Raw genomic sequence first — 13047 nt, 5'->3', positions numbered from 1 at the left:
CCCACATTCAAATTCAAACTTTTATTTGCATAATATCAGTACAACAAGGTCTTAAATTTATATTTTTTTCATTGGATGATGATAAAATGTGCACTAGATATTATCAGTAAAAAACTGTTTTGACTAATATCCAGACAATTCCAAAAAACCTTATCGTGTTTACTCCCGCCGCAAGAATAACAATGAACCACCTGCGACCCCTATGAATTATTGAAAAAGTTGGACTGAAAAGAGTGACGCAGCGGCCGATTCAAAGAAATTATTTTCGATACAAACGCTTACGTAGAATGCTCTAATTTTACAAAATGATTAGGTAGTTCGCAAAATACTAAGTAGGCAAGCCCATAGAAATAAGAATAATATTCTTTCCTAATACTCACCGAATTATTAAACTGTTTGGTATTTTCCAAAGGTTGACTGGTAGAGAATTAAGTCAACATAATATACTTACATACATTTGAGGCTCAATAAAGGTTTAAATAAATAAATAACCTATGGCAATTCTTCTTCCATAACGTGAAATACAATACAACAAATTATATGATGCACCAAGGATATAAAAATACTAGAAATGGTAAGTAGTAAGTCACTATCAGTAATAACGATTTTATATTGCATCCTCATTCTTAGTTTTAATCGACAGCTTTAAAACTGCGTGCTTTGCAAGACGACGACAATCCTAATATGGCTTTTCAAAATTCAAAATTTTTATTCATTACTATAGGATACTTCATATCGCTTAATAATTGTCAAAACGTATGGTTTAACAACATTGGTTGAGGTCAAATAAAAGTCTTTTCTTCTTTCTTACTAGTGATCATCCACGTAGTTTTACAGATCTAAGCATACATATGTACATAGAGACATTGGGACAGACGCAGGAGGCGACTTTGCTGTATACTACTTATGTAGTGATAATGTGTAGATCTCATCTCATATTCTTCTTTTGACGGTCTCTGTGGCGTAGCAGTAGTGCGCTTGTCTGTGACACCGGAGGTCCTGGGTTCGAATCCCGGCCAGGGCATGATGAGAAACGAACTTTCTCTGATTGGCCTGGGTCTTGGATGTTTATCTATATAAGTATTTATTATAAACTAGCTTCCCCCCGCGACTCCGTCCGCGCGGATGTCGGTCTTCGCGTGGATGGTTTATTTCTCCATTTTGAGTAACTCTGACAATGACATCTTATAAATATCTATTGGACCCAATTACGGCTAGGCCTATAATAATTAAGGAGATCCCTCTATTGAGCTACTGCTGTTGAGTTCGCGTTCTGTAGTAAGTAGTCCGGTTAATTTAGACCAAAAAATAAGAATGAAGCTACATTAATTCCCATCAAGCTGAAAATGAGTATAACTGTTTAAAACACAATCAAAAGCATTATTTCAAAATTCCCCATGATTCCGGTTTAAGGAAAAAAAATTACCCAAGGTCAAAGGTAAAAAAATGGGGTTTTCACGATTTTCTTCAAAATGGCAGGTTTTATCGGAAAATTACCTCAGACATAGATTGTAGATCATAAAGTTATCTATAAAAAGGAATCAATTTTTTTTTTCAATAAGCTGAGATATAACGATGCAAAAAGTTGCAAGCGTCATAATATGCATAAGCACGTCTCGTATATACTCTGTGTAGCAGTTATATAAGTAAAAATATTGTTCTGTCGGTAATTTTAACTTGAATTCAAAATATAAAATATACATAAGTATAATGAAACCCAGTCCCTTCATTTATACTGTAGTGAAACCTTGAGACAACATCTGTCTCTCTGTTTAATTGTGTACGTGGCTAGGGTCGTATACCTGCTTTATCTCAGAATGCTCAACACATGAAATACCGTTAGTCTTTAATAATAGTAGTCCTTGCGGGGATACCGTTGACGGCTATGGACACCACGGCCTCTCATGCCCTAGGAGTGCTGGCCTTTTAGGGCACCATGCCGCCCTAAATAATATAATCCTCCGTGCTCTTGCCACCATCCATGTTCCAGCCGTTCTAGAGCCAAACGGTCTGGCTCGGGATGATGCCAAGAGACCGGATGGTATGATTTTGGTACCCTGGAGATTGGGGCGGCCTTTGGTGTGGGATGCTACTTGCGCCGTCTCATCTTCAGGTTACTAAATCTCAGGCCGGTTCTGCTTCAAATGAGGCAAAAAACCTCAAAAGGCGCAAATATGTAGGTATCGGTAATACCTATACTTTTGAACCTTTTGGGGTAGAACTCAGGGACCGGGGGCCTATCTGACCATCAGCTTTTCCGACAATTGTCCAAATAGCTGATTGAGGTACTTATCTCTTGACCGGAGGGCTGGAAATTATCTGGCTCAGAGAATCAGCATTGCCATTCAAGTTGGCAATGCTGCCAGCCTTCTGGGCACACTCCCGCATGTTGATACTATGCAGGGACTGTACAATTTATAAATTAAATTTTAGTTTGGAGTCATCTTTCTTCTTTCTTTTTATAAGTAGTTTTAGTTTTAATTTGATTTAATTGTAATCTCTATTATTGTCGTAAGATGATTTTCTTCACTTAGGGTTATTCTAATTTTTTTTAATAATAAATGCGTAAGTTAGTCTTGAGTGCCACTGCGTAGTGAAAACACGTGTTTAATCTAACCTATTTCAGACTTTTTCAAGTTTAATAATAAAAATGTTAAAAAAAACGCGCTAATAGTACACTACCTCAGAGGTGGCGTGGAAACGTGTACATATTATGACGCTTGCAACTTTTTGCATCGTTAAATCTCAGAAGCGGTAGCTTTATTGAACAAAATTATTGATACCTTTTTCATAGATAACTTTATGATCTACAATTTATGTCTGAGGTAATTTTCCGATTTGAAAAACTTACCGTTTTGAAGGAAATCGCGAAACACCCTTTTTTTACCTTTGACCTTGGGTAATTTTTTTTCTTAAACTGGAATCATGGGAAATTTTGAAATACTTAATGCTTATGATTGTGTTTTAAACAATTATACTCATTTTCAGCTTAATGTAGCTTCGAATGTCTAGATTGACCGGACTAAAGTATTTTTTTCATAGTAATTAGTAGCGACCCGCGTGTGCCGCAAACGGTTCAAGCTAAATCCGACTTTCGGTGCTACAGGTTACGGCGCTGAATCCACTGCGGGTAACGTAACGTGTGTTCGCGGTTCTACAGAACAACGTCTATGAATAAACTGAAAAATTAAGATTTTTTTTCTTCGTATTTTTTCAGGATAAAAAGTATCCTATTTTATGCCCAGGATAATAAGGTATAATTATACCAAGTTTCATCAAAATCGAACCGTTAGTTTTCACGTGATGCCTGAACATACAGACAGACAAAAATTTTTTTAATCACATATTTGTGTTTGGTATCGATCCAGTAACACCCCCTGCTATTTATTTTTTCAATATTTTCAATGTACAGAATTGACCCTTCTATAGATTTATTATATGTATAGATATATTATCGTTGGGTTAGTATCTCGTAACACAAGTTTCGAACTTACTTCGAGGCTAACACAATCGGTGGTTTTGTCCCGTATATATTTATTTATTTGATCCATTCTATCATCGAGCCAAAAAGCTGAACGTGGCCTGTCAGTCTTTTCAAGACTGTTGGCCCTGTCTACCCCGCAAGGGATATAGACGTGACTGTATTTATGTATTTATTAAATCGATAGGCTGACAACCTGTCACTATCTTAATCTCATCTCCAGCTGAACGTGATATTTCAGTCAGAGCAGTAAAAAATAAAACAGTTTATCTTTATTAACACTTTATTTTACAATAAACGAATATGAATGTGCCGATACAATGTACTTAACTGCCTTTGCTATGGTTATGTTAAAGATGCGAAACTTTAATACTAGGCTGTTGGCATGCGATATCTAACGCATTGTGTATATTAAAAAAAAAAACAAACTGTCAACGATTATTTTAAAAATATTAACATTCCCTGGCTCATAATTTCTGGCTAGGCCTTCTGAAATAAACATACGAGTATACTGCCATAGATTTTTTTCTGTTTCAGATAATAATGTTATAATATTTTTTTATTCATGGCAACACTAATAGCAGAATCACAGGCAGAGTTCAGTTCCAATTGGAGCTCAGGGAGGTGATTCTTAATTTAAATATTTATGTTGTTTCATTTCAGATATAAGGCGGACAATTTGATAACAAGAGATTCAAAAATCTAGCCTTACTTCAGGCACGGATAAGTCCTTTAAAATATTCGTGTATGACTGAGTTAACGTCGTTGCCCTTTTGTGTCATTTGTTATTTTTCGGTTCATTTACATAATTCTGGGACGTTTCAATATCACCTATCCTTTAAAATTTATAAATTTAAGTTTTACATATTTTATCTACTTGCAGTACATAATTATTATTACAAAATATTAATTTTGTATTAAATGTGAATGTTTGTTAAAAATGTATAGGAAAAAGTATGAATACACGTCGACTACAACGGACGATATCGATATCGCATGCTCTATTCTAATACTGATTTCACCAAAAATTTAAGCCTACTATTAAGGCAAATGTACCTTAGAGTATTAATATCAATAATTCTCGTAAATCCATGATTCACCATGCAATTACAATCTAAGAAAACGTACACACGGATTGAACAGCGCATGTGTAAGAAACCTTAGTACAATCAAGCTGCTTACAATCTAATGAAAGATGAAAAAAGGAAAAATAAAAAGAAAACAAATATAAATATAAAATTTATTTATAACGAAACAGACAATATTTACAACAACAAAAATAAATGTTATAAATATTTAACTCTAAGTGAGAATAGATCCAATCCATGGTACAACGAAATGTCGTAAAAACAAAATGGCGTCCGCCGCCATATTGGGATTGGACTTTATATCAATTGTTTTTTAGTAAATACGGTTAAAAATAAAATATACGATACAAAAAGGGTACAGAACCGGTTTACATTGTGATAACAATGAACATAAATTAAATAGGAGTACCTTTGGACTCAAATTAGTGTACTTAACATAACGTCGTAATGTACCGATACTATTTATTAAAAAACGTCGATTATACCCAAATTAATGCCTAAATTTAAACGACCTAATCTTGAATACTAGAATACTATGTTACACTGTCGTCATTCATATATTTAAAGGAACTCAATGTTAATAAGACTACAATGATCAATTTATAAAGTAAAAAAGATGACTCTTTAAATTAAATGTCCAGTCCATTCATATAGCAAATAATGGCGTGGAATAATTCATGAAAGAGGATTCAGAAAACAGTTTGACGTCGAGAATGAAATGAATAAAAGTGATGGTATCTGTTATTCTCTTGAATGCAGCAAGACCAAGATTTTTTAAAAGATAATCTGACGCCACATTATGAAGTCAAAATTATCAGTACTTATATGAAAAGAATATGTATGAAGTGGTTTATTTTCATACATTGAACATGAAATCGTACAGATTTGAACAAATAGTATAAAAAATCTAAATATTTTGCTATTTTAAATATTGTGAATGAACCCACCTATAACAATAGTATAATGTCATGTCTTGTCCCTATCTGAATCTCATCTCTACATACTATCCCGCATGGGATAAACACATGATATATGTACTGTATCTTGTCTATACTAGTGTTTTATAAAAAGTGTTTCAAGTGGACCATAGACCCCAAATAGAAGACGACAAATTATTTGTCGTGAATATATAATAGTAATATGAAAACGTTACTTCCTTATATGTCAATCAACATTATAGGATAACGACTTGAACATCTTAACATTAACTTGTAGACGACAGTGCAACAAAGTAAAACGCGCCTAACATTATATCGAAATAGGCATAATGATTCTACTAAAGTTAATTAAGAAAATTAACCGCCCAACGCCGCCATTCAACATTCTCATCCACATTTGAGCACAAATGGCTTCTATCATTTCTTAAAACAAGATTGTTCATAACATGACATTTCAGTCTTTACAAGACTGCTGGCTCTGTCTACCCGCAAGGGCTATAGACGTGTTAATATGTAGGTACCAAGTTATTTAACATTCCTCGGGAGGATTTTTATAACGTCCTTTATTATAAGATATTATTATATATACATAAGAAAGACAAAAAAAAGAAGAGTAGATAATTATGGAAATTAAATTGATGTCATTATTTAAAGAAAGATTACGATTCATAATTTTATCTTTCTCTCCTTTCGTAAGAGGTCTCTTCTCTACCAGTTAACTCCATGTTTTGATAATGGTCTAAAAATGATTATCTTTAATGCAAAAAGTTCGTTGTCTAAATATTAGTGTCTTTTGGACAGTAAAATTATAAACAAAAGAAATTATAAAACACAATCATAATTACAAAAAGTAACAATTTTTAACCCACATTAATCACTTATGCGACATTGATGTTCGATCCAATCACAATACTTTGTTGTCATAATAATTTCATCAATTATACATAAAATTTTCATAGAATACCATAAATAATGATATTTAAAAATTACAACATTATAGACCAACAAGCTTTTTAATGTATATTGCTAACTCAGAAATTGATATTCCAATTACTCTAGTGTTGAGATTAATTACTACGATGTTCATAAATTCTTAACAAATTAATTATTAGCAAAAAAAAATTATCTAAATGTACAGTTCAGTACAAAAAACACTGAATTTTGTATTGAATTGTCCATTTTTTTTTTAATATATTGAAACGATATGATATTGCTTTTACAAATTTCGAACGTGAAGTTCTCAATTTAAACAAGAAAAGAGCTCAACAAGAAAACCATAGGGATATAAATGTGTAGACACTCACGCGGCGTTGATAGCGTTGACTTGACAAAATGCGTTGGTTGTTTCAACGTAGATCGGCGTTGTCGCTGATCTGTTTCTTGATGCGCACTAGCATGGTCGTGTGCCACTGGTCCAGTCGGGATATGCTATCGTAATTCTTTACGGTCTCGGTGAATCCGTCTATGTTTTGCTCTTCAAGGTGTTCGATTAAATCCTGGAAATAAAAAGGCAACAGATTTTATTGAAATGGATTTAAAAAAAAATTGGGTAAAAGTAAGACCAATAAAAGGTGGATAGACAACGCAAGAAGATCATGAGTAAAAGTCCAGTAAAATTACAAATTTCAATAATCCAGCTCATAGTGCCACACAGGTCGAAAAACCTTCATGAAGAGGTTCATTTTTCACCCGTTTGCCATAGGATTTGTCGCGCATAGCATACAGTCACGGTGCCTAGCTAGATCTATGTTGGTGATTCAAACTGTCTAATCAGATGATACATATATTCTATCTTCATTTCTATCTACTCAATTTACAAGAATTTACTCTGAACGTTGGAACGCTCAAAATGTGGATTGGAAATATTTTGGAAAGGGGCTAATTTGTAATTCTTTTCTGACGCCAACAACATACACACGAATGCGGGGTCTAGCAAGATATATGTCTATGATTCATAAGGTCCTTTTGCTGAGGTAGCATAACAGTAATTTATAACCAAGAGTATAACAATAGAACAACAATTTACCCGGATAAGTTTGCACTCCCTAGTGTCAGCGAAGGCCGGGTAAATACTGCAATACTTCTCGAGGGCATGTTGTGCGTTCAGAAGATCCACGCACAAGTGACAGATCGCCGCTCGGAACATGTAGTCTTTGGCGCTATATTTTAGCAGGGAGTTCTCTACGGCCGATTTTGAGATCTGTAATAGACAAAATGGCGTTCAGAGTCTGTCTGATAAAAATTATTTAATATATCAACTGGAACATCTAGAAGGTAGAAGTTATAAATTACAAATCACATAAACAGGGAGAAAAGGGTAATGTTCATGTTAAACTTGGAATTTTTGTAGGCGATGAGAACAACCTGCCACTATTTGAATCTTAATCCATCATTTCTGTGACATAATTTCAAGACTGTTGGTTTGGCACCTCGAGTCATGCCAATTGGATATTATCTTCTTTCTCCAGGCGTTAGTCCAGGTTACATCCTCACCACTCTGGAGAGGAGCTTAGGGTTCGCCTTTGACCATGGATCCTGAATTGGGTGAGACAGGTTTTTAAACAACGCCACTCCTATCTGACCTCTACAAGAATTACATACAATGACGTCTAGATCACTTGCCTTGGAGTAGCAGTCTTGAAAGACTGACAGGCCACGTTCAGCTGTTAGGCTGAATGATAGAAGTAAGTTTCAAATAGTGCCAGGTCGCTAGCCCATCGCCTATATAAAGACATCAAATGACTAAGCAATTACTGGATCTATTTAACTAGTTACCTGATCATAGATCTGTATGGCCTTGTCGTAATGCTCCATCTGAGCCGCGTATTGGGCAAGTTTCAACATGCATTTGTTGGCGGAGGCTACTGACTCCTCTCCGCGGAAGTAATCCGCAGCTTGTTCGTAATGCTGCATTGCTCTGGCGAGATCAACGCAATCTGTCTCGTACAGCTCGGCTATGACCTGTTGACAAAACAACACATATTTATTATTGGAGTATGCTCAGGCCTAATTGGGCATAATGTTTAGTCAGCTAAATGTGCTCTCCTAGACCATATAAGGAGCTAATGCCTTTCTTTATATTTTCTTGTTGGAGGCTTATTGGAAGTAATTTCTTAAGAAATGAGGCATGCCATACACAATAAGTCATCCAAATGGGTATTTTATTTTTGTATATGTATATATGTATTTATTGTTACATGTATTTTGTATGTATTTCATGTAGTTATGTATTTTGTTTATAATGGCTGTATTTTGCAGTATTAATGTGCACTTTATCGCACCACCAACTTAAAGATTTTCTATTTGGTCAGCTGGTAGACTGGTAGAGAATGCCAAACGGCATTAAGTACATTTGCCTTTTGTGCAATAAAGTTTAAAGTAAATAAATTAATAGTGTCCTTCAAAATTTACCAAATTTCACATCTCTAGACCCAGCAGTTTGAGCTGTGTATTGACAGGTCAGTCAGTGTACTCTTTTATAAATTTTTAATTTTACAGCAAGTACGTATACATAATTATATTCGATGCCAATGCAGGTTTCAGCTGTGTGTAAAGATATCTTACCTGGTGTTGTTTAGCGGCGACTGTGAACCGGCCCATGTCGGTGTAAATCTCAATAGCCTTCAGTAGGCAGGACACTGCCTCTGTTGAGAATAAAAAATATATATATATAAGTATGGAATCGAGTGGTGTGGATGTAACCGGGCTCAAGACAGGAGGAAGAAGAAGAAAGTGGGATCCGCTGATACGCAATGATTAAAGCAATGGGACCGTCCCGTACCGTCCGTTCATTACGAAAGTGTATCTACACTTCACTTACTACGCTAATATTTTAAAGCTCTGAGAGAGAAAAGAGTTTGTTTGTTTGTTTAAACACGCTAATCTCAGGAACTACTGGATCGAATTGAAAAATTCTTTTTGTGTAAAATATACCATTTATCGGAATCGGAAGGCTTTAGGCTATTTAACATCACGCTGCAACTATTAGGAGCGAAGGAATAATGGAAAATGTGCAAAAAAAATGGGGTAAATTATTCATCCTTGATGCCCAAAATAACTATTCCACGCGGACGAAGTCCCGGGCACAGCTAGTGCTTGAATATGCATGATAAGCCACATTCAAGTATAAGCATGTTTCCCATCAAAGAATTTCAATTAAAAGTTATTACAATCGGAAATTTTTTGCGACTCATCTAGATTATTCTGCATTTTTCATTGAAAAATTACAAACCGGTCATCAAGTATACAATGCACGAAGCCAAAACTATTTTGTTTACAATTTTCGTGACCTTGAAAGTGCGAATCATATGGAGATAAGATTACCTCATAATCGTGTGTGTGCAAACTCCAAAAACTTCTGAATATTCCTATCTGAGTAATGTGATATGAATCAGCAAACATTAATTTAGTGATATAAGTTACACCATCCTTTGATAATAACCTACATGATAGAGCTTTAGAATATTAACCTTTCATCTCTTTCTAATTGGATGTCAAATCACAAGATCAAAAGACAAAGGGGTAAGTATTCTCATCTAGTGTAAAACTATGAATCAAGGTGGGTATATTAACTTTACCCACCTTGGGATCGTAGGCACAGCCGTACCTCGTACATATACATACATACATATGGTCACGTCTATATCCCTTGCGGGGTAGACAGAGCCAACAGTCTTGAAAAGACTGAATGGCCTCGTACAGCTATTTGGCTTAACGATAGAATTGAGATTCAACTAGTGACAGGTTGCTAGCCCATCGCCCAAAAAAGAATCCCAAGTTTGTAAGCCTATCCCTTAGTCGCCTTTTACGACCTCCATGGGAAAGATTTGGAGTGGTCCTATTCTTTTTTGTATTGGTGCCGGGAGCCACACGGCACCCATACCTCGTCTCCAGAAAAATTAAGACATAAACAAAATTAACGGCAAATTGACGATCAACATCACATAACAAGTCTATATCCCTTGCAGTGTAGACAGAGGTGACACTCAAAAGACTGTAGGCCATGTTTAGGAGCAAACAATCAAAGTAGAAAATAAAAGGTATTTCTCATCTCAGGATCACTTCATCTCTTTCCCATGGATATCGTAAAAGGCGACAAAGGGATTGGCTTATAAACTTGTGATTCTTTTTAGGCTATGGTCTAGCAACCTGTGACTATTTGAATCTCAATTCTATCATAATGCCAAACCGCTAACGTGGCCTATCGTCTCTCTAAGACTGTTGGGTCTGTCTACCCCACAAGGGATATAGATGTGACTATATGTACATATGTATGTTTCACCTACCATTAGGATCACATTTCTTGTAACAGTTTGCACCGTCCACAAAGTTGGTGGCTGCTTCGTGGCGGACTCCAGCCTTTAGGTGAAGGTTTGCTGCGTTGCAGAACGCTTGACCTGCCTGGGCCCACTTCTTGGCCATTTTGAAGAGGTTACCAGCGCGGAGGTAGCAGTCCACTGCATCTTCTACTTTTGAGGAACCACTGTTTGAAAAATACAAAAATATAGAGGGTGACTTTTAAGCACCTGTCAAATTTACAGTAACCTGTAAAATTACAGAAACCTGTGAAATAACAGAAACCTTTGAAATTACAGAATAACATCAGTGAATGAAACACAAAAACTTCTAATAGATATTAAATTTTTTTTAAGAACTTACTCATTTTGTATGAGTTTTCTATTTCATATTAAGAAAGTCCGAATTCTTGTACTACATAATTGCTTTTCAGCTAATTTAGCCCAAATATTTTTAAACTTCCATGAATGTATCTATTAAGTATAAGTTTTCATAAATTTCAGCAATAGTTATTTCAAACAAACTCATTCCTAGTCATTTCCATTTTTTACTGTAAGCAAATTTCTTTAATTATATTCAAAGTACTAATAGTCTTAAATGTACAAGAAGCTAATTACCGCAATAAATGCTAAATTTACAAATATCAAGTTGTATGTTATTAGCACCACTTATTAATTCAGGTTTCCTATTTAGTCATAATGCTAAAAAGATTTCTGTTGAGTCATTGTTTCCTCAACCTTATAAATATTGACACATTGAATATGAACTAGCCCTGCAATTTTCAAAATATACCATTGTATCTAAATATATTATCTATTGGAACGGGAGATCACTCCCATGGATTTTGTAAAAGGTGACTAAGGAATAGGTTAACTGGCTTATAATCTTGGGATTTTTCTTTTAAGCGATAAGCTAACAGTAAGTAATCAACCTGTCACTATTTGGCTCAATTCCTGTACACCCATAAGACCACTTTCAGGTCTTTCAGACTTTGCAAGACTGTTGGCTCTGTCTACGGGGGATAATTCCAACTCATATAAAGACGTTACTTGGCACTTTTCAAAAATATTCTCCAAATAAATATATCTACAGGCTTCTTCTTTTAGATGATTAGCAACATGTCAATAGTTCTTTATCTCATTTCTGCCATTTAACCTACAGGGTAAAGGGATAAAATATATAGGGGATAATATAAAGACATGAATTAAATGCTTACAATAGCTAGTTTGTTTATGTGTCTGTGGCCTCTTGACAAGGGGTCTTGAGTAGATCCTTATCAACTTTTCTTTATATTTTACTTATGTAAGGGATTATGTGAATAGTTTAGAGACTATATGATCACGTCCACTTAAAAAGAATAAACCTGAAGTGCTAGTTACAAAATTTTGTTGACTTTTTACATTTGTCTTAACTTTAACGTTTTTATGTGGGCTTCTAAAACTTATTTTAAAAATTGCTGACCATAACATGTTTTAACTAGGATAAATTATCAGCACCTACATAACAAAGACAAGGGTCGCAGTTTTGCTTTTTCGTCACGCCCATTAGGATTAATTGATAAATTATAAATGTTACGATATTTTAAAAAATTACCTGCGGACTTTTCTGTAAGGGTAAAGGATAATATACATAGAGCGTAATTAGTGCACTATCAATAAAATAAGGTGAAATCATTGTGCTTACCCGAATAGTGATCCAAGGAAGGTCTTAGAGGAATTTAACTTCTTTTCCGCTTCGGCCATCAACTGCATAGCTTTCTGTTCATTTTCTGCCATCTTCGTGGCTTATTTTATCTCTATTCACTAAATAAAAGACTGAAAATTACAATCTAATTCCAACTTATTGACAAAATGTCGTCAGCGAAAAGAGAAACCAGCCCCGTCGCTGTCATCGATTGATTTAGTGTTGCCATAATGTAAACCGAAAAAACTTAAATAATCTAAAACAAAGTCTCAACACCTATATTAGTCTTAATACTTATATTAGTCAAAAGTGTTCTTTATTTCTTAACTAGCTGACCCGCGCAACTTCGTTTGCGTGTATCCCGCTACTTCGACAAATACAGTCAACGCACCAACATTATTGGGACGCTGCCCCCGCCGCCGCGGCCGGCCCGTACCGTGCCGCAATACTAATATCGTGATATCTCCTAAACTATATGTCTAAATAACACACTGTAAACTGCAAAAATAATCTAAATTAAATGCTCGTGATGATGAACTTACTTATTTTGATAAGGATATAT

At 35.0% G+C, this 13047-nt stretch overlaps 1 protein-coding gene across 1 annotated transcript; it reads right to left on the bottom strand.

The window, feature by feature from the left end:
- Positions 1–4707: 4707 nt before the first annotated feature.
- Positions 4708–12704, bottom strand: LOC106131685 (alpha-soluble NSF attachment protein). Its single transcript, XM_013330856.2, has 6 exons — positions 12486–12704; positions 10793–10989; positions 9072–9151; positions 8283–8468; positions 7534–7707; positions 4708–7003 (listed from the first exon to the last, which is right to left on the bottom strand). Exons 1-6 carry the CDS (start codon positions 12575–12577, stop codon positions 6854–6856), a joined length of 879 nt encoding a protein of 292 aa, XP_013186310.1. The 5' UTR covers positions 12578–12704; the 3' UTR covers positions 4708–6853.
- Between the last annotated feature and the right edge of the window lie 343 nt (positions 12705–13047).

Source organism: Amyelois transitella, chromosome 20 (genome assembly GCF_032362555.1).
Source record: "Amyelois transitella isolate CPQ chromosome 20, ilAmyTran1.1, whole genome shotgun sequence".
NCBI classification, from domain to species: domain Eukaryota; kingdom Metazoa; phylum Arthropoda; class Insecta; order Lepidoptera; family Pyralidae; genus Amyelois; species Amyelois transitella.
This window is presented reverse-complemented; position numbering and strand designations above follow the sequence as displayed.

What these genes read in the sequence shown, in the direction of transcription:
- LOC106131685 (XM_013330856.2), bottom strand. Translation starts at nt 12,577, where the DNA reads ATGGCAGAAAATGAACAGAAAGCTATGCAGTTGATGGCCGAAGCGGAA. An exon ending in TTCCTTGGATCACTATTCGG is followed by an intron (nt 10,990 to 12,485) that starts GTAAGCACAATG and finishes TTTTTCAAACAG; the next exon opens with TGGTTCCTCAAAAGTAGAAG. An exon ending in CCATACAGATCTATGATCAG is followed by an intron (nt 7,708 to 8,282) that starts GTAACTAGTTAA and finishes TGTCTATTACAG; the next exon opens with ATCTCAAAATCGGCCGTAGA.